Genomic DNA, 22,198 nt, shown 5'->3' on the forward strand with positions numbered 1-22,198 from the left:
CATATTGGCCAGGCTGGTCTTGAACTCCTGAACTCAATTGATCCACCCGCCTCGGCCTCCTAAAAGCACTGGGATTATAGGTGCGAGCCACTGCACCTGGCCGAGATTTTTAAAAACTGAGGATAATAGATAGAACACTGCCATTTTTCAATTTTCCATCTATTAATTTTTGTTAAACCTTTGAAGTCTATTATTGCTTGGCTATAACGGATACTAATATAAGCATTCATCTGATTTGCATATAATTATATTTGGCTATTTTATGTTCAACATATCAAATTTTGATCACTTAAAGAAAGCATGAATTCTAGACTAGAATATTTTCTCTTAGTCACTCTGTATTATTGACACAACCTTGGAATTTAACCACAAACACAAATTCCTTCGAAACATTTAAATTGGCTTCATCTACAGGCCTTCCTTTTTTCTTTTAGCCTTTCTATATTGTTTGATACTTTATTCCAGGTGTATGTCATAATTTCTTGAATGGGTTGTATAAATGGCTTGTTCTCAGAGCAAGCCACATCTGATGTACACAGAATGTTTACATTCATGTCCTATAATCCCAGAGGCACTTTATTGCCAAAATGGGGGTGGTGGGTGGGGCTGGGGATAGAGCAATTGTGCTTTTTTACTGTGGACTTCACTCTTTCATTACAGGTTTGTCTGGCTTCAGCTGTATTTTTAATGATAAAACTGTGCCCTGGGGGGTCTCAGGTCACCTTATAAACATCAGCTAAATCTTCGGCTCACCCAAGAGAAATAGAAAATATTTGCTTGTTGAGTCCTGGAAAGGTAGGCTTTTGGAAACTAAATAGATTTTCTCCAGGAAGAAACCTTAAAAAGTCACACAGTCCAACTGTCTTTTGGACACCGTGGCCCAGGAGAATCAAGTGACGTGACAAAGTCAGAAGCCAGGTCCCCTCATGTTCCGTGGCTCCCTCCATAGCTTCCTTTAAGTCTCTGCTCAGAGCTCAGTTCATCACTGAGGTATCCTAGGACCTGCCAAGCTAAAATATATCACAAACCACATTACTCTCTATCTCCTTCCCCTGAGTGTTTTTAAAATAATTATATTATTTTGCAATTTATTGTCCTTCTTGTCCTACTACAATGAATATAATTTTGTGGAGTTTTGTTTCCTCACAGTAGATGCTCAATAAATAATTGTTAAACGAATAAACAAAGCCACTGGTGGCAAGCACAGAATCCTGGGGCTTGCAATCCCTCCCACTGAATGTGAATAGTGGCTCCCGTGTTCTCATAGTCCTCTCCACCAATTCAAATAATATCAATGGAGAGCATTGGTTGATGTTTGCTATGCTCCATGCTCTGACTCAGCATTTTACTTATATTAACTTGTTTAATCTTAACAATAAACGCTCTGAGGTGGGTAGGGCTATTTCACAGATGAGGCAAATGAGGCATGGAACGGTTAAACAACTTGCTCAGAGCCACACAGCCTGGAGTTGGTGCTGGCATTTGAGCCAAGGCAGCCTGGCTTCAGAGCCCACACACCCAGCTAGTGTGCTCTATGGGGTGGCCACCATGCCTATGAACTTTACTACACTTTTTTCACTCCTTCCCCAGGTAAATGTTGGGAGTGGTCAGGGAGTAGCTGCTTCCTTCACAGAGGTTAAAAATGGAAGCCCAGCTAGAGGAAAAAAAGGTGAAGTCAGAGACTTCACAGCTAAGAGACTCATAGATTCACAGAGAGGGGGTTGGGAGGGAAGTGGAAGAACACTAGCTTCCTATGCAGATGAGTACACAGGTGAGTGAGGGAAAGAGAGAAGGGACAGAAAGAGGAGTGAGCATAGAGTCAAGGGTTGGATGGAAGACAGCCATGGATGGCTAAACACAGGTGAGCCATGTGACCACAGTAGGCAAGGTAGGAAAAACTACCAATTTAAAAATCACTGTAAAAAAACAAAACAAAAAGCCTAACTGAATAATAAAATATGAAGGAACAGTAATCTGGGTAGTTCTACGGACGCATAGGTGCAGGTGAGTCACCTGTGTAAAGCGTATTAATTACAGAGCAGGAGACGGTGCCTACTTGCGTGAAGAAGAAGACCGCTTGCTCCCCGCAGTCGACATATGGACCTCAGGAGCGGAAATGCTGCCTGTGCTGCTCGAGGAGCTAAAATCAGCTTCACTGCCTGAAAAACAACAGGGGAGAGAGAAGCGTGAGGGAAAGGAAACCGGAGAACACGCTGGCCAGTTCCCTGCCTTCCAGGTCCCTGCTCCCTGCATTTGCACACTATTGGCAAGTGCCAAGATCCCAGAGTTTCCAGGCTCACAGAGTTTTCCTCAAAGCAGTCAAGAGAAGGCCCAGCACAAGGACATCATTTCATAAATACAGCTAAGATGCACAGTAAGGCTGGTTTCATATAGAGGCCGGTCTTCCTGCAGACACTGTCAACAGTGACCCAAGCGAGTCAAGAAATGCACTGTTCTCCCGTGTGTGAGGCTCTCACTCCACAACAACGGGCTCACCCTACTTCAAGCAAAAGAAAAAGAAAAAGTAAATACTGATCAGTCCAAGAGCAGTTTTTCCAAGAGAGTTTATCTTTGGGTTTCTGTAGTCAGCTAGTCATACTTCAATTTGGCACGTTAGGTTTGGAGACAGTTAACCAGTGAGAGGCAGTCAGGAAAGAGCAAAGCCTGGGCTCCCAGACTGCCTGCACTGGCACTATCTGAGAACTGACTTTCTCTGACTGCAGTTTTGGTTTTTCTTTAAGGAATAGATCCTTAACAGAAAAGCAGAAATTTAACAGTGATAGGACCTGTAAATTCCACTGAAACTTGGAATTTTAGCTTCAGAGTGGGATTACAGGTAGGGATGTTCATTAGTTTGCAAAGATCACATGATACTTTGAGTACAGACTACAGTTGGGTGTGTAATTATAATAGAAACATGCTGTGCAGTAAAATAATTTATATAAATTAATCCTAACAAAAATATGTACTTCTAAAAGAGTGATAATGGAAACATTCTCATACACTGCCTGGGGAAGTGAAAGGATGTGGAAGAGGCAAGCTAGAACAATGAGAAGAAGAAAAAGAATTTTTTAAAAACGTGAAGTACCATGTGCTTTTGAAAAATAAGTCTAGGTATACAGTTTAATCTGACCTTGTTGCTCAACTCCTACAACACAATTTGTGCCTCTTCTGGTCTAGAACCCAGAGCCAGCTCACATTTCTGGGCTGAAGAAAATATGAATAGCCTAAATCCTTGATTTTCTAACAAGCAGTGAACAATAATTATCATAATAATGACTATTTATTGAATGTTTACTAGGTCTCAGGCCCTATTCACGATGCTTTCTATGCTATATATTATTTATTCTTGACATCTTTGTAAAATAGACATTAATCTCACTGTTTTACTATTGAGAAAACTGAAGCTGATTTGCCTGAAGTTTGTAGGTGATAAATTCTGTCCAGGACCAAATCTTCATACTACTTCTCCCATACTATGCTTTATCCTCAGAAAGGCAGTAGGAAGAAGCAGCGGAACAGGAGAAGTTCTTAGAGAAACTCTACATTACCATCTCCCTAACAGGCCAACACGAACCACAGGTACAAGATGTGGCCAGACTTTGGCCTGCTGGGGAACAGATTTCGCTCTCTGATGGGCTTTATTAGTTTTGCTAGAGAGGAAGGCAGGTAATCACAAGGTAGAGAGAAAAAAAAACATCCTTTCCCTGGTTTCCAGGAGCTCTCAGGAACCCCAGCCTCTAGGAAGTCCAGGTCTCTAGGAAAGAGACCGAGAATGACCCATTAGCCAGATGACAGCAGTGACTCCTGGCTCCCAGCAGAATTCTGGGAAGATTAGCATGGCAGTTTATCAGAACTGAGACCAGCTATTCCTTCTGGATTGCACAGACTTTGTCTAATGATGTAATGAGCTCCTAGAAGCTTCCCAAACTTCATCAGTTGACTCTAAGGAATGCACTGGTTAAACTGTAGTAGTTCAATCTCAAGGATTCATGATTGGTAATGGAGTCCAGCAACATGAGATTCCTGACAGCCTAACTCAGCCAGCTTTGTTTGCTAGTAAATTATCACGTTTGTTATCCAATGATAAAGGCAGGCAATTTTCAAAAATAGATCCTGTGGTTACAGCCATCAGGTTTAAGATATTATTTTCTAATGTGCAATTATTCCTCTGAAACACTCAGCTTTCATTCCTTTCACAAAAGTCCATCGATTATAATTGAACTGCTTGCCTAAAAGCAGAAATTCTAGAACAGGAACAGATAATTGTGGAAAATCCATTGTTACCCCATGGTGCTTCTGATCTGTGGTAATTACGTTCTGTGAACTAAAAGGACAACTTTGTTCTACATTTTATTGCTACTGGAACTCAATATATTGACTTTTATGTATTTGCAGGGCCTAAGGTCACTTTGTTTCAGCACTTTCCTCTCTTACTTTCTGTACATCTGAAAGAGATTAGAAGGCACAATCGGGTCCCTGCAGCTGTATTCAGGACTATTTGAATAGCACGATAGTGAAAAATGAATATACTACTTCACAACTATTTCAGTTTATGAATTTAAAAAACACAAACTGGTTAATGCAGTGTAAAAATCAGTGAACGCTTTTTAAAGGATACACAGGAAAGCTAAATGTAATACATCATCTGATATACTTCCTTCAATACTAAGCAAAATAACTAAGAGAAAAGCTGGAGACCTAATCACCGCACCCCCATTTATCTATTAGCTGGCAACAAAGATACAAGGAAGGAGAGGCATTCTTTATTCATTTCCTTTAAACAGTGTATGCAACTAATATATTGTTTTCAGTGCTCTTTTGGGTTATTAAAATCATGCACAGAGTACCTAACCTAAAAACATAGAACCTCGACTGGGCATGGTGGCTTACGCTTGCAATCCCAGCACTTTGGGAGGCCAAGGTGGGCGGATCACCTGAGGTCAGGAGATTGAAACCAGCCTGGCCAACATGGCGAAATCTCGTTTCTTTTTTTTTTTTTTTTTTTGAGACGGAGTCTCGCTCTGTCACCCAGGCTGGCAAAACCTCGTTTCTACTAAAAATACAAAAATTAGCTGGGCGTGGTGGTGAGCACCTGTAATCCTAGCTACTTGGGAAGCTGAGGCAGGAGAATCACTTGAACCAGGGAGTCCGAGGTTACAGTGAGCCAAGATGATGCCACTGCACTCCAGCCTGGGTGACAGAGCAAGACTCCATCTCAAAAAACAAAACAAAACAAAAACAAACAAACAAACAGACAAAAAGAAAAAACATAGGACCTCAGCTAGGCAGCCTGGATTCAAAGCCTGCCCCTAACCCGTATTAGGTGGAAAGTTTTAGCCAAGTTACTTCACTTCTCTGTGTCCCAGTTTCCTAATTGGTTAAACAAAGATGATACTCATAGCGCCTGCTTCATGGGTTTCTTGGAAACAATGGATGTCATCCTCATTAACAGTCTTTGTTCCTCATCAATATTGTTTTCGATCAACTGCCAGGTTAGTGGAGTGTTATTCCAGGACTGAACAGACAGGATGAATTTGATGACCTTTAAGATAATGCTCTGATGCCAAACATTTAGTGACTAAGCATCCTGCTGCAGAAGGCATTTTTCCAACTCTAAAGAAGCTATGCCCAGTGACCTCCAGAAGTTCTGGCAGTTTTTTGTTTCATAGCACTGCTGAACTGTTTTGAGAGATATTCCTTTTATTTATAACGTTAGGATAATTAAGCGTTCTGTGCATGTATGCTAACGCCAGGGAATTAGAAAAGGAAGAAAAAAATGAAAACAAAGAGAATACGTGTCCAAACCGATAGCTAACTGACTTATTTTTAAAGCACTGCCTGTAATCTGGTCTCTTAGGACATTATTAATTTTTCCTGTTTTCAAGATATGGAGCAGTCCTCATACATCAGAACACCACAGTATAGAGCAATCCTGAGATCTACTAAGCGGTATTAAGCCATTCTAAAACACTGATTTAAGTAACCCCAAACCCTCTCTTATCCTTTATCACTGCAAAGCTATCAAATTAATTCACGTTGGACCACCTCAAATAGAGGCAGTAAAAAAAAATAAAATAAAATAAAATAAACCCACCTAGTTCCCACCCCTTCTCTCCCATCCTCCTTCTCCACCCATCCCCCCAAAATACAGATTTTTAAATTTACAGGTCTCCAGGGAGGAGAGAGGAACCATTTTCACTGAAGCCAAGCACAGCTATTAAGGAGCAGCAGAAGCAGTGGACACATGCAATTATAAAAGATACTATTAAAAGAAGCTGCTCTAAAGTACATTCAGTAGAACTGACTCTTAGCTGCTAAGGCTTGGGGGGCCCAGCCAAGGAATCCAAGAAATGCTTCACAGCCTAAACAGGGTTTTTGTTTTAGTTTTTGCAAAATTACTTTCCTAAACCCTGTATAGGTATTTATCTCAGAAAGGGAATATTTAGCTAAATGATCAATACATTGATAAGATACATATACAGGTTTTTTTAAAATTTGAGAATAAAAATATTCTTGAAAAATTGTAAATGTAATTTCCATTTATATCGTAGTTTCAGAAAATAGTTTTCTTCATTCTGATTGATGCTCAATTGATGGAACTGCCATATACTTAAAATCATACACACACATACACACACACAAACAGCTAAACACAAAAGAAGTTCAAACTTATAAAACTGCTTATGGGAAAATAGCAAGGTCAAAGCCAAATAGATACACTGAAAAAATATTTACAACACATGATAAAAAGTTAATCTCCTTAATTTACCAAAAGCTCATAAAATTAGAAAAATAAAACCTAACAAAAAAATGGGCCAAGGACATAATAGGTAGATGAAAGAAAAAGAAAAAGAAATGACTGATACACATGAAAAGTCATATAATCTATCAACGTCACTAAAAATATAAATGAAAGTAAGGAGACATTTTCCATCTATCTGATAGGCGAAAGAGTCTGATAATGCCAACCCTGTTAAGGGTTTGTAAAAACAGAGTTAGTAAGAGTGTGAACTATGCTACGTGCATAAAAAGGAAAACTGTACTGCTAGGAATTTATTCTGCACATAAGGACCCAAAAAGGCAACCTAGTTGTCCATCAATAGTGACTGGTTAAATCAGGTGGTATAGCAACAGCCTAAGAGAATACTCTGCCATTGTGAAAAGGAGTGACATGATCCTGGGTGTGTCGAAGTCAAAAGATATCAAATACCTGTTATTAGATGAGAAAAACAAGATGCAGAAAAGTGGGTACTGCAAATCTGCTTTTTTTTTTTTGTAAATAAATCTTTAGATAATATGTAACCTGCTATAGGCACAGAACATTTTTCTTGAGGTATAAAATGATCTGTTAATAGCGGTGTCTCTTGGGAACAGGGAAGTGTGGATATAAAGAGACTCTTATTTTCATTTTGTTATCTTTCTGAGCCATTTGGCTTCTCTAACCATGTGCACATTATTCATATTATAAAATATATATAGGAGTTCACTGACATATGAACAATCCATTTTTTCCCTTTAAAAGTATAAATTTCTTAAGGAAAATCTTTTTATAATAAGAGTAGTCACACCATATTATGTAGTATTAAGAGAGTTCTGGAGTTGAGACACCTGGGTTTGAATCTTGGCTCCTCTACTTGCTCTCTGTGGTGCCTTGAGGAATGAATTTACCCTCTCTCTGCCTTAGTATCCTCATCTATAAAATAGGGATGAAGTTATTAATATTAAGTATTGCTAAAAGATTGTGGAAATTCAGATGACACATGCAAAGAAATGAGAACAATGCCTGGCATATAGCAAGCCCTCAATAGTACCATTTTAGCTGAAACTACTGGTACAGTGGCCCAAAGGCCAGAAGAAGGCTTCTCAAGAAAGGTCTTGATTACATCTATCTCTTAAAAAGAACTACAATAGGAAATGCTTTTTTCTACTCATACATTTTTAAATTACTTTTTGTAAAAGGTGATTTTCCTTTTGCCATTGTTCAGCAAAGAGCATGTTTCTGTTTTTTAATTCTCTTTCTGTGTGTGTACCATAGGGTGTGTGTGTGTGTACCATGGGGGTGTGTGTGTGTGTGTGTGTACAAAAGCACGTCTCCAAAGATCCTGATTCTAAAAGAGACTCCCCATGGATGCCTCCAAAAGTTCTAGAGTCTCTTGTGGTTTAGAACTCTGCCTTCAGAAAGTCCCAGGGAAATATGAGTAGATTTACTCTAGTTCTTATCTTCGCAGGGCCCAGTCTCCTGAGTTAGGTAGCTTGGAAGGTCTGAGAAAGGGAGGAGGCCTTAAGGAGGCCAAGAGGGTCAGAGGCAACGCCACCCAGTTCACTCCTATACCTTGGACTGGCTCAGCTACCTGTCTAAGCAGAAATACAGGCAACCCATCTGCTGAACAAGAAGAGCGAATGAGAGAAATGATAAGCAAAGAGGGTGTAAAGAAACCAATAAACAAGGGGAAGTGAAAGTTTCTGACAAGAAGTAGCTATAAAGCCCAGCTCCACCTGTCACTAGTTGTATATCTTGACCAAGTTTTCTTAACTTATCTAAGCCTTACTTATATATGTATACACATACATTTTAAAAGGTTAATTTATTATTTATTTAGCAAAAAGTTATTGAGCACCTGCCATGTGTCAGGTCCTGTTTTAAGTGCAAAGATAATGATTCCCATCCCATTGGGTTGCTGTGAAAATAAATTGAGTTAACGCATAGAAAGTGCTTGACACACTCATAAATACAAATTTTAAAATTATTATTAATAATGCAGTGGTCCCTAAACCTAACTGTGCATGAAGATTATCTGTGAAGTTTAATAATAGTGCAGATTTCTGGGAAACTCTCACAAAAATTCCAGTTCAGAAGATCTGGGAGGAGGGTGAGCCAGGCATCTGCATTTTTGATAATTACGATAGCTGATTGTGCAGCAGGTGGTCCATGAACCATATTGTGAGGAAGAGAGCTCCAAACGTAAAAAAGTGCCTGGACTTTCTCTCCAAGTCCTGTCAAATTGCAAGAGCTTTCTTCAGTGCGATGTGAACAATGAGTGAGCAGAAACGAAGACAGACAGGCCAGCGAAAGGATGAGGAAGAAATTCATGGACAAACTGCACAGGAGAGAAGAATTTAATTTACAGAATGATCTGTACCCTCACGGCTCTCCAGGAACACTTTCCTGGAGTGAATACATTATCAGAGGACTGGAGGGAAAGATGGAATGTACATAAGGCACAGGTTGTTTGAAACTGGGCCAGTTCCAGCCAAACTCACGTACACAAATGTTGGTTTGCAAAGCTAGTAGGATACTTAACAGTTGGTTCATGGTTCAAAGTCCTCATAATCCTGTTGTAAAAGAGGAGGGGCCAACCAGTGTGCAGTTGAACATGTCAAACGCCATTCAGCAGAGAAAAACATTTCACAATCCAGCATACGCTGCATTGGGGTTATTCCATCAGTGCCAACCTGGATTTTCCATGGCAGACATGTTTCACAGCATCAAAGGAACCACACACAGGCATTCATCATCTCCCACACTGACTCAGCTCAGGAACCACTCCAGTAGCAGGCATGTCCAACGGGCAGCCCTCCCCCCACTGCGTTTCACCCAACAGGGCTGGGAAAGGTTACATCCACTGTGGTCATAAATTTCATCCTAGCTCATTATCTTGGGGACCCAGTAAAAACAGAGCAAATCCTCCCTGAAGTATTTTCCAGACTTGAACATGTTACTTATCTTTGATTTCTTGTCAAATTTACTGAAGTGAATTGAATTTCTGCCCCTTTAAAAGAACTAGCTGGAAAGCCTGCTGCTTCTATTTAAGGAGAAGCATTTATCCAGTGTTTACCAAAATGAGATGCCTGCCCTCCTGTCTGGCAGGAAAACCTAAATCAGGAAGAGCAGTCCTAATGGTAGTGCTGGGTGCGGAGCAGGGGTGTCACTGCAGGAGGCGTTCATAGGGGAGGAAGGAGGTGATGAAGGGCTGGGAGAGAAAAATGGGGAGTGAGACACCAGGAAAGACAGAAGGTCAGGACGGGGATAGGATTTAAGTCTATGACTCAGTCCAGAATATAAGGGAGAAGGAAAAGATGAGGAGGTTTTGGAGTCACCTCATCCTCCACTCTTCTTCATCTCAGTGAGGTGGTGCTGTCTGCTTGCAATTCTAGACCACAAATGGAATAAAACACCCACTTACTGGGAAACAGATGACATAATTCACAACTCATTGCCAAGACATCCAATGGGGCCCTAAAATAATGTTGTTGTTTTTTTTTAAACCTCATTTCTGTACTTAAACATGGCTTTTCTTAATTGACTCTAAGACCTAACAGCCTTGACCATTCAACCCCCATCTTCGTCCCCACTGTGTGACAACCTCCAGGGTACATCATCTTCTTGACCCACAGGTTCCTTCCTTCCCTTGGCAGTGGCACTCAGAGTGTCAGGAAGGTTGCATCTGTCTCACATGTGGCTCACTCCCTGGATTTTCTCAGTAGCACTGACCTCCAACTCCACTGCATTTAAACAGAGCAGAGTTCCGACACCAAACTCGGCCATGCTCCCCTTCCAATATCTTGACGTGCTTTCACCCTCCTCTCTCTCACTTGCATTTTCAGTCTCCATGAAGTTATTTCTCTTTGCCTTTTTCAAAGTAATACGGTTTAGTAGTTTCAGTTACTAGCTGTGTGACCTTGGGAAATACAAGCTCTCCGGGCTTCACTTTTTTCTATGAAAGGAGAATAATAATAGTATCTATTTCATAGAGTTGTGTAAGAATAATGTAAGATAATATATGTAAAACATGAAAAATAGTGCTGGCACTCAGTAAACACTTTAACATTTCACTATTATTTTTATTTTTCTTCTTATGATTACCTTCTTTGAACCGTATCTAGGTCCCAGCCCATGTGAGGCCAAAATCTGGAAGAACTTAGAACAGGGACACGGAATGAGGCGAGGCTGTTGTGTGGTGTGAGTGGCAAGAAAGGATTCAAAACAAGCATGAAAATAAAAAAAGAAATAGAAGATGGTCCTGGCAGAGGATGGTAAAAATTTTTCTTTTAGATTATAAATCAATGAGTAAGTCTTCCTTAGCTGTATTGACTGAATATCCCAATTTCATAGGAAGGCCTGCAGCACACTAAGCAACAGGGAGCTAATGATCCAGACCTTCTTATAGGGTCTGTGGCTCACAAATAACACATGGTGAGAGCTATTATCTCCACATTAGTTCATATTTGTGTGTTCCCCAGCTCTTTGCTAGCACATGTGGGCTGAGACCATAGTTCTGCCTTCAGAGACAGGCAAATGTCTTAGGAGGGACACAAGTTAGGTGCTAAGAGAGGTCAACAATGGGAAAGACTGTTTCCTGCTGGAAGCATGAAGACTTCATGGAGGAGGCACACTGAACTAGCCAGGTTTTGAAGCCATTTACAACAATTCATGACTGTAGCATGCAGAGCTGTGGAGACAGCACGGGGTGAAGGGAACAGCATACAGAGATGGTAACGCAGAAAGAATTAGAAGCAACAGCAGGCAATGAGGCAATAAAGGCAACTGGGAGGCAGGTGAATTTAAAATCTTCCTTAGACACAGGTCCCAGTGGTTGCCACTGGTCAAGTTAAGAGTTGCTCATATTTGACACATAGGTCTCTTTTATTTTCTAAAATCCTCACTTTCACTTCTCTAAGAAAATATGCAAACATATTACCTTACTCAGAGAGGTGAAAATGAAAGAAAAGGAAGCACATATTTTTCCTATTCTAGGGATCCTACAGCCACAATTCTGTCTGAAGTGATTCCCCTGACAACCCTTAATGGTCTACTGATGCGTGCCCTTCATGATCTCCATTTAGAGGCTGAACATGCTGACATGTGTGAGGTGAGGAAGTGGCAGGTCAGAGAATGCTGTATGAAACTAAGCATGGAACTATTTTTCTATAGATGAGTGACATTTCATTATTCTTTCTGTGACCTAGAAAGCTGTTCTCTCAATGTATTTTTTAAAAGAATCTCAGATGCAAAGAACTGGATTAATCATAATTCTTGGTTTTTGACATTCTCTCATCATTGGCCCATGCAAGGCTATCATTAGTTTGTTTATTTGCTGACTGCTCTGTTTATGTATTTATGTTTTGTTTATGTTTAATATAATAAATAAAGAAACCACCAACCCATCACAAAAACTAGAACAGTGACACTAACTTGCATCCAACTATGTGGTCTTCCTTCATCTTATCCCCAGTTCACCATTTCCTTGCATTCACTTTTACAAAGAATGATCACATCTATATATTTTTAAAAGATAGAATTTGAGGATTTTGGTTTTATTTGTTTTTAACTTTTTAAAATAAATAGGTTATCATGATGTATATAAAATCTTTTGGGACAATTTTCATTCAATATTATGTTGCTAAAATTCTCCATATAGTTGTAGTGCATTCATTTGACTGCTATATAATATTAGAGTGTGTGATTTTTATCCATAATTTATACTTCATTCTCCTGATAATGAGAAAATGAGTTGACTTTATTCCAGTTACTCGTTTAGCTAGATTTTCCATTCCAATAAACATGTATTTGCATTTCTGGAGTCTAAGAAAAAAAAATCAAGAGGAAATCTACTCTTAGTAATATATTTCATAGGCAAGAAGAAATGCTCTGTGGACCACCTGTCCTTACAGATTGGTACTTATACCCTTCTTCCTGTCGTTATGAATAAATAAAGGTAGTTATGAAGAAGAAAAGTAAAACTAGAATCTCTGTTTTACCTTATTCCAATTTTAGGGTCCAACATGCCTAGGGTGACCCCTTGTCTCATGGTAGCTCTGACCTTGAATAGCCCTAGAAGATCAGGAATTACCTGATGCCCTGTTGAGTCTGGCTTAGGTCACTTCACAACCCTGTACTTAGTCTTGGCAAGGAGACGAAGCCCATGAACGTGAGAAGCTGACCCAGAGTTGCTGGATTATGCATACAGCCTCATCGAGGGAGAAACCTCTTGTCCCAAAATGGGGAGGAAGAGTGATGGGAGAAAGCTTCCCTGACAGTATGTGCTGGTGTTTAATGCAGCCCAGAACTTGTTCCTAATTCCAAGGCCTAATTCCAAGTTGCAAGTGAAGAAAAGATCTTCATTTTAAGGCAAGCCCCGCTGTTTTGGAGAAGGGGAAGACACCATGTAAGTCTCTGTATTAGAGCTGGGTGAAGTGGCTCCCGTCTGTAATCCCAGCATTTTGGGAGGCTGAGACAGGCCGACCAATTGAGCCCAGGGGTTCGAGACCAGCCTGCATAAAATGGTAAAATCCCATCTCCGAAAAAAAAAAAGAATACAAAAACGTAGCCAGGCATGGTGGTATGCGCTTATAGTCCCAGCTACTCAGGAGGCTGAGGTGGGAAGATCAATTGAGCCCCGGAGGTTGAGGCTACAGTGAGCCATGAACATGCCACTGCACTCCAGCCTGGGTGACAGAGTAAGGCCCTATCTCAAAAAAAATTTTTTAAGTCTGTATGAGGAAGTAACTGCTATGCTTTATAAATGTTAAAGGCAAAGTAAACATTTCTATCTTTTGATTTTTATCTAAGCATCTATGTGTTAGAGCTGATGACTTGTCACTTCCAAATGTCTTTGTGAAGTTAAATGTCTGTTCAGCGAGTCAGGCGATTATGGGATAGATTTTAAACCATCCTCAGTGAGTCAGAAACACGTTCCCAGGTGGTGCTGATGCTGCTGGTTTGGGACCACTCTTTGAGAGTCACTGTTTCAGAATAATGAGAAAGACGACTAATTTAGGAGCAGAGATGACATTTTGTAAGATTAAGTAACTTATGGGTAGAGGCGAGACCCAGTAATGTAGGTTTTAATAAGCCCTCCAGGAATATGGACACTAAAGTTTGAGGACCACTGCTCTAAGACTGGCCTATGCCTGAGATCCCCCAGCAGCTTCCTGAATGGCTGCCTCTGACAAAGTGAGAGCAGCTGGCTTGTCTGTAATTTCACATACAGATACACACTGTAGTATATATTTTGAGAACCATTTTTACATATTTCACATCCAAAAGGAGTGAACTGCTTAATTTACTTGGCATAATACTGAGTGGTACTAACCATGCTGTATGTAATTGACAATATGTATTTAACAGCTGTGGTTAAGAGCAGGTGCTAGCATCAGCAGATCCAGGGCTCAAATATCTGCTCTTTCATTAACGACAGTGTAACCTCAGGCAATCACTTAACCTCTCTACACCTCAGTTTACTCACTGTAAAAAGGGACTAAAAGAGTGCCTATCACAGGGAATTTTTGTGAGAATGAAACGTCATAATATGAACTACTATAAGTGCACAGTAAATATTCATCATCATCATCATCAGCCTACTTATCCATGTGTTTGGTATGTGTGCTGCTAAACACTAAACTTTTCCAATAATTCTTGCATATGGGCACTATAGACTATTTAAGTAATGTGATTTAAGAAGGACAGGTATTTATTAAGTGACTAAACTCTAAATACAAGTGATAAGTTATATATGACCTGGTTTCTCTCAGGAATAGTTAGAAATGGCTTGTTATGTTCACACACTGTTCAAAGTGCCTTACAGGCATTCTCATTGAATCTTCATATCAAGCATATGAAAGAGGTACAATTATTATTCCTATTTTACAGGTGAGAAAAGTAGACAACATATAACTTGCTGAAGGTCACACAGCCCTTATGTGGGGATCTGAAACATCACAATAAGATTCAAAATATGCCTTAAACACCATGAAAGTACACCTGCATGGAACTTCAAGATTTGGGGCAATTTTGCACCCCACTCCCCAATTCCACCCAAAGTGTTTGCTTGCTCTTGCAAGGGGCACACTGAAACCTTTGAAAATACATTTACAAACAATCTGCAATAAAAAGTCGCAACAAAATTACCACTACTCTATTTTGCATGCCCTACCAGAGAGCAAACAATTAGTGAACACAGACTATACTAGCAAGGAGACTGCCCTTGCACAGTAAACAGTAGGGCTGAGTCATTCATTTACTTTCAACAAAGATAGTAGGATTGAATCTTCATTCTTAAGCAAAAAGTTAACATAATAGAAATATATTTTAAAGAAGTGTTTCCATTTGAAACATCAAATAGGTAGGGTTTTTTATGGTACAGTCTGAGGACCACCTGCATCAGTATCACCTGGACTCTTTGTTAAAAATACAGATTCTTGACTCATACTCCAGATCCTCTGATTGAACTTTCTTTAAGTCAGTCTCATAATCCATCTTCATAAATTGCCCAGGTGATCTTCTGTGCATGGTAATGTTGTGAAATCACTACAACAAATGGTTCTTGTTTTCAAATCTGTCTGTTTAGTAACTGTGTCATTTGTCTGCTCTTTCCCATCCTGAATGCTCCACCTAAGGCCATCATCATTTCTCACCCAGAATTACTGAAACAGCATCACACTGTGCCCAGCTGCTCCTTGTGGCCCTGAGCAGTCTGTCTTCCACACTACTCCAGAGAAGAAACCTCATTAGGCAATTCCCTTGTTGAAACTCCTCAATGGCGCCCTGTGTCCATAAAGTCCAAACTCTTTCGCATGATTTACAAACCCTCCATAATCTCTTCAGACTGTCATACCACAACCCCTGCCAATGGAACCATTCACAGTTTCCTGAAGGAGGCATGATATCCTCTAGACTCCCAGTTTTCACACACGCTGTTCCCTCTAGCTGGATTATTTTCCTGTCCCTCTGGGCCTGGCTAACTACTACCTGTTCTTCAGTCTCAGTCTAGCCTTGACCTTTACTTCCTTCAGGAAGGGGATTAGCTGGCCTTCCTTTATCTGACCCCACCCAGAATTTAACAAGTATTTATCACATTGCACTGCCATTGCCTGTTTGCTTTAACAGATTTTCCAGTATGCTTGTCAGCTCCTTGAGGGCGTGTTCTTTTGTACCCCAGTGTGTCACACAGCGTTTAGCACAGAGCAGATGTTACTGTTTTGAAATGTTATTTCACAGCATTAAAAGTTTCTCCACCATTGGCATTTAGGAATAGCTCCTCTTTCTCCTATTTTGCCCTTTAGGTTGGATTAACAGACTGGTGTTATTTCCAATTAGGACAAAAATACTCCCTTCCACTCCTACTTCCAGCCTGTATGCCCAAACCACTTAAAAGTCAAGTTTTCAACCCAGGATACCAGCATGCAAAAACCATGCTAACAGCAAAGACCTCTGTCTTGTTCATCACTGCATCCCCAGAGCCAAGAGCACAGAACCTGGCTTATAGGAGACTCAGAAGAATATTTAATGAATGAGCAAAGAAAGGTACCAAAAGAACTTAGATATATGATTGCAGAAATGGTATCATTAACTTTTGAGAAACTGGAAAGGATGGGAGGTAGAAGATTGGAAATGGGCAAAAAGTCTACAGGTCATGAATGTAGAGAAAAGATAAATTCTGAAAATCACAAACTTGTTTGGTGTTGATCTCCAGTAAAATTGTAGAGAAGGTCCTTTAATAAGGCAAGAAGGAGCCAGCAAGAGTTCACTGGGTCAGATGTGAAAAACAATCCGCACTTCCTTTTTTTTCTGACAGAGTTATCATGGCCACATACATCACATATCTGGAGTTCAGCACATGTTTAATGTAAACACTTAGGATACTCTTATGAACAAGGTTGACATGTGTGCACTGGGTGATAGCACAGTCCAGTACCCACAGGATGTTGACAAATGGACTGTCTATCAACCTCCAGGGAAATCTCTAGTAACACATCACCTGGCCCTGGTGTTGTCCATATCCTATTTAACATGCTTTATTAATGACACGAATGAAATCATGGATGGTATGGTGTTGACGGCAGACTCCTGATTACACAAAACCTTGAAGGGATAACAAATGCATCGGATGACAGCATCAGATAATAATGCCACTAGCCACTGTGGACTCAGAGCCTACTCTGTCAAGAACTCTACAGCTGCTATTTCCTTTAATCCTTTCTCCCAAAGACATACAAGTAAAGACCAGGAAACCAAAGTTCTGAGTGATGCTGAGACTCACCCCAAATCACAGAGCTAGTAAGCAACAGAGCTGGCTTGTCTGATATCATTCTGCTTGATCCTTGTGATCAGTATTCACAAAGATCTAAGGACAGGAAACCAAGACAACAATGTTCAATCTAGCCCATGTCAACTATGCGTTAAACACTTTCTACGCTAAGGCACTGGATTGGGAAGGCATGGAGATACAGAGTTCCAATGCTCAAGGGTTTCCTAGGAGGAGTTAGGCTATGCAGACAAACAACCAGGACATAAGTCAGAATACAATGAGTGCACACAGAGAGGGAGGGCATCCAGAGAACACAGAGGACGAAGAAATCTTAGCTAGGGTGAAGGGATGACGGCAGGGGAACACGTCACGGGAGAGATGACACTTGAGATGGGCCTGATACACCAGGAAGAATATAATGTAGTGTTGGGGGCATGGACAGGAGTTGACCTTGGGTGAAAGAGATCACATGAACTAAAACACAAAGGAAGAAAAATACAGGGCATGTTTAGTATATATATGGAGTTCCTTGTATGGCTAGAATGTAGTGATCAAATGAGAAAATGCAGCCAAAAAGGTGAGTTTTAACCAGGGAGTTGAAAAACGTAAAAACTATGCTATGGGCAAGAGGGAACCATGACATATTGAAGGCAAGAGAGAACCATGACGAGTTTTGTTTGGGGTGGTAACATGAACAGTGACGCTTTATGAAGACAACATGACGGCAATATCTGAAAGAGAGGCTGGAGGCTGGCAGGGAATTCAGGTGACTGTTACAGTTTGGAGATGGGTCATAAGGTAAGGGAGAAGGAACGCTGAAAAGGGAGACCTTTTCCAGGTAGCTCTTAGGTTCACAAAATTAACTGTATAGGTTCAAAATCATTTGACACTCCAGGTGAACCAAATGATTAAAAATAGAAAAAGGATAAAGTCAAGTTAAACATTAAAAAAAACCTTTATCTTATGCCATATGCTTGATTGCAGTGTTCCCACATAAAAGAACAATTGAATGGAGATACGTATGTTTGGAAAAGCAAACAAAATGAGAAATACCTCAATCAAATGAAAAGAACAATGTCTCTTATATATTGCCTGAAGAATTTGTGAAGAATTGGATAATCTGATAAGAATGGATTGAGGTACTACAAGGTCAATGCTAGATTTACCCTCTGTGTAATTTTCTTTCCTTTTTTTTTTTTTTTTTTTTTTTTTGAGACAGGGTTTCACTCCCATTGCCCAGGCTGGAGTGTAGTGGCACAAACTCAGCTCTCTACAACCTCTGCCTCCCGGGCTCAAGTGATCATTCTGCCTCAGCCTCCTGAGTAATTGGGACTACAGGAGCATGCCACCACACCCGGCTAATGTTTGCATTTTTGGTAGAGACAGGTTTCATCATGTTCACCAGGCTGGTATTGAACTCCTGACCTCGAGTGATCCACCCGCTTTGGCCTCCCAAAGTGCTGGGATTGTAGGTGTCTGTAATCTTTAATGTAAACTTTGTTTGCAAGCACAAATGTCAATACAATAAAACAAATAAGCTGGGAAAATTTTGGCAATTTCTGGCATCTGCAGGGAGTGTGAGAAGAAAAGCAAATGGAGAAATGGAAGGCCTAGTGGCGTTGGGGTTGTTTTTAACTCTGACATGTGTTCAAGAAACCCAAAAGAGAAAGGAAGAAACAGAATAATGAAGTCACGAGAAAGTATTTTCAAGATAAGTGCTGGCAGCATAACAGAGAAGTGTCTGGATCAGGTGATGTGGTCAGAGGAAAGCAGGTGGAAAGCAGGTGGAACAGCTCCTACACGCCTGCCCTGGGACACCTGTGCAAGGATCACAGAGCCCAGCGTCCACCCCAGGAAGGGAAATGCACTTGGGATGCCTCGTTCCTACTTGTCTTCCTTCTTGAGCTGGGGCAGAAGCTGATGAGAGGCAAAGAGCTCTGTCTCCAGCAGCAGGCAACAACATTTCACTTCATACCATTGTCTATCAATTGAAAATGATTCTCTCTCTCAAGCTTCTGAACAAAATGTTTTTGAATTCCCACTCATCCTTCCAGAAACATTTTCTACAAATCCTGGTTTGGTTTATAGCACTTGAAATGCACAAGCATACTCACGATTGGATTTTGCTCTGCACACAAATTATGCTCTGCATTTCCTTGGACTCCTTTAGTGGAACCTTCCCCAGGATCTCACTGTCAGTGACGTCTGGCACAAAGCACATGTTCCCAGGCCAACCCTTCGCTTGCCCAGCTACTCTGCCCCACCCCCCTACACAAATTAACTTTTAAATTCAAGTGTACTCAGTGTTCTCTACTTTCTCCACCCCTTCCCTCTCCAGCCCACAATGTTCTGTGAAAAACCAAAATAAAATGGAAAAGCAAAGCAGAGTATTACGAAAAATAAATCAAGGCCATTCTTTTTAGGACCATCAGAGAGTGTTTGCATGGCATTAAAAAAAAGGGAAGAAGTAGGCTTTGGAAACAGTAGTTTTGAAAATACCCCTAACATATTTTAAAGGGCATATATCTAAGGTTGTAACATTATTTTTAAAGTGCAAGGAAATGTTAAAACACACATTTCAGTACAGTGGTTACCCTTGTGGGAGTCAGAGAATAGGATCTGGGAGGAGTGTACAGGCACCTTCCCTGGCGGCAACTCTTAAAGTAGACGGTGAAATCACAAGTTTTGCTTTATTATTATTCTACCCAGTTCACGCATGTCACATACATTCTCTTTATGCATCACATTATATGTAGTATTTATAAAGAAGTAAGGGAAGCAGCAAAACTGAATGTAAAACAAAAGTTAATACAGTGATTATCAGAGAGAAATAAAGAGAGAAGGAAAGAGAAAAGATAACATGTTCTTGTTCCTAGAGAGGTTCACATTCTAGTAGAGAAAAGAGCCATCTAAAAAAATTGTTATTAAATATAACATGGTGACCATAACAATAGAATTTAAAAAAAAAAAAAACACTGCCTCTAAGGGCATACATAGTATTTAAATTAACAACGAGTGCATGTAAATTTCAAATCCCTAAGTGTCTTTGCCTTAAAAATATAATTTTACCCTTCATAAGTATCAATATTGCATTACATTTCCTGGGACCCTTCCCACACCCCAGAGTCTAGGTAACATGGTGGTCCTCTGGGCTCCCACTGGACACCGCGTTTCCTCCTGAACATATCACAATGTACAGGGATCCCTGGTTTACTGTTGTACCCAGTGCCTGGGTCACTGCCTAGCACATTAATAAACATTCGTTTAAAAAAACAAATGAGTAGCATTACCAGGTTCAGTTGTTTTAAATGGTAGCTGAGACTGAGAAGAAAAGGAAATGCTGAGTTGGAGAATCTTATCCAAAACTTGAGAATGACCCAGTGTTGCATGGGAAAAATCCCTTTACTGTCCCTGGTTCTCTGAGCTGGGCAGTATAGGAGACTATGGCGCAATCTGCAGATTCTAACCATTGCCCTGTATGCACTAGTGCTTCTAAGCTCATGGCTTGGATCTTTCACTTCTTCCTCTAACGATGAGGGAAAAGGCATTGGAGGTCAGGCAGCAACCCAGTATCAGATACATGCATAGCTTTCATCTTTCAAGAACAGTCAGGCCCGCCAGGAGTCTCTGCAGAAATCAGATCTTCTTGGCAGAGGCTTGCAGAGCCTGCCTATCTCAACCTCAGAGGTGAGTACAAGAAGCCAAACACTCAGGAAGATCCAGTTTCCCTGAATAATGTTGCTGCCGTGTAAGACAAGGAAGCATCCCTTCCTCTGAAAGTGCCACAAACTCTCCTGACAGAAAAGGATGCAACAAATAGAAATGTCAACTGAGACCTCAGAAAGCTCCCCAGATATGACCCGAATATCATGACAGAAGCACCAAGTACCTAACAAACAACTGACGAACTGTGCACCATCAAAGCATGTGCATGCGTGACTAATAACAATGGAATAGAAAGTGGGGCATTATTTTGTTCACAGACTAGCAGAATGTAAGTAAAAGGTCACCATGCTAGTGAGGATATCATTAAGGATTTAATTGTTCCATTGCAACTTTAAAATAGAAGGCTTATTCTAGCTAGGCCATCTGAGTGATATTGCATCTGAAATTATGTTTAGCTAAACATATTCAGCATGTATGAACATACGTTGATTCCAAGTTCCCAGCCTCTCAAGACCTCATTTTAAACCACATCCTACAAATGCTACCCGCCCCCCCACCCCGCCTGCTCCTTTTCTTCATTCAAGTGACTTGGTATAGTCCTTGATGCACATGCCACGTTTTTTCCAGGGAAAACAGAAGGAAAGAAGAGAATATGCCAGGAAGAAGTGGAAATTAAAGTGGCATTAAAATAAAAATAAAGCTGCAAAATATAATCTGGGTCAACTCTTCATGAGTTTTAAAATAAGCACCAGCAGGCTCAGCACATATGGCATTGGTTTTATGTATTTTTTTGGCTCAGATGTCACACAGAATTAGTGCAAAAGGAAAAATCCCAGCATGGGGCCTATTTTTATACAGATTAATCAATCATTTCCCATCTCCTTCTCTCCCATCATTCCCCAAACTTTGAACTTAATGAAAAATGAAATTGCTTTTTTTCAAACTATGTCATGGAAATCCTTTTAGGAAAAAAAGCTAACTTAATATTTGAACCTAGATTTTAATCATCACATTTTAAATTCAAGTTATAAATATTAACTAGACTTATGCTATGGCTCAGCCTCTTTTATATTAAACATTTACTGTGATATCTTATGTATCCATTTTGTTAATAGCAACACAATTTCATATATATACATACACACACACACACACACACACATATATATAGCAAAACAACAAAGCCACACATTTGAAAAGATAAAAAACTACTACTGTATATTTCACTTTTTGTTAGGTACATTCTCATGTACATAAAATCCCACAATTCCCATCAAAGTGTTAAGCACATAGTAGATTCTTAGTTAGTATTTGATAAGAAATTTGATAGGCTGAATCAAATTGAAACAAATAATTGTTCAAGCTATTAGCTAATGCCTCCCTTGACTACCAGGCGTTGTAAAAATGGTGATAATGTTTATAGTATTCATAATGCAATAGAAGCTATTTTTTGTATGCTTCTATTCATATATATTCTATTCCTATAATCATATGCCATTGAT

The 22,198-nt window shown here is 40.1% G+C and overlaps 1 protein-coding gene across 12 annotated transcripts in view; it reads right to left on the minus strand.

Moving 5' to 3' along the window:
• The window catches only part of SYBU (syntabulin), a 116,409-nt gene that overhangs the window by 9,796 nt on the left and 84,415 nt on the right, over positions 1-22,198 (minus strand). For 10 of the 12 annotated variants that reach the window (XM_077942371.1, XM_015145878.2, XM_015145881.2 and 7 more), the window contains 1 exon segment: positions 2,057-2,159. In XM_077942371.1, the coding sequence (XP_077798497.1) occupies positions 2,057-2,159 (103 nt within the window). 12 annotated transcript variants of the gene reach the window in all.

The sequence above is a fragment of the Macaca mulatta genome, chromosome 8 (genome assembly GCF_049350105.2).
Source record: "Macaca mulatta isolate MMU2019108-1 chromosome 8, T2T-MMU8v2.0, whole genome shotgun sequence".
Taxonomy (NCBI): Eukaryota; Metazoa; Chordata; class Mammalia; order Primates; family Cercopithecidae; genus Macaca; species Macaca mulatta.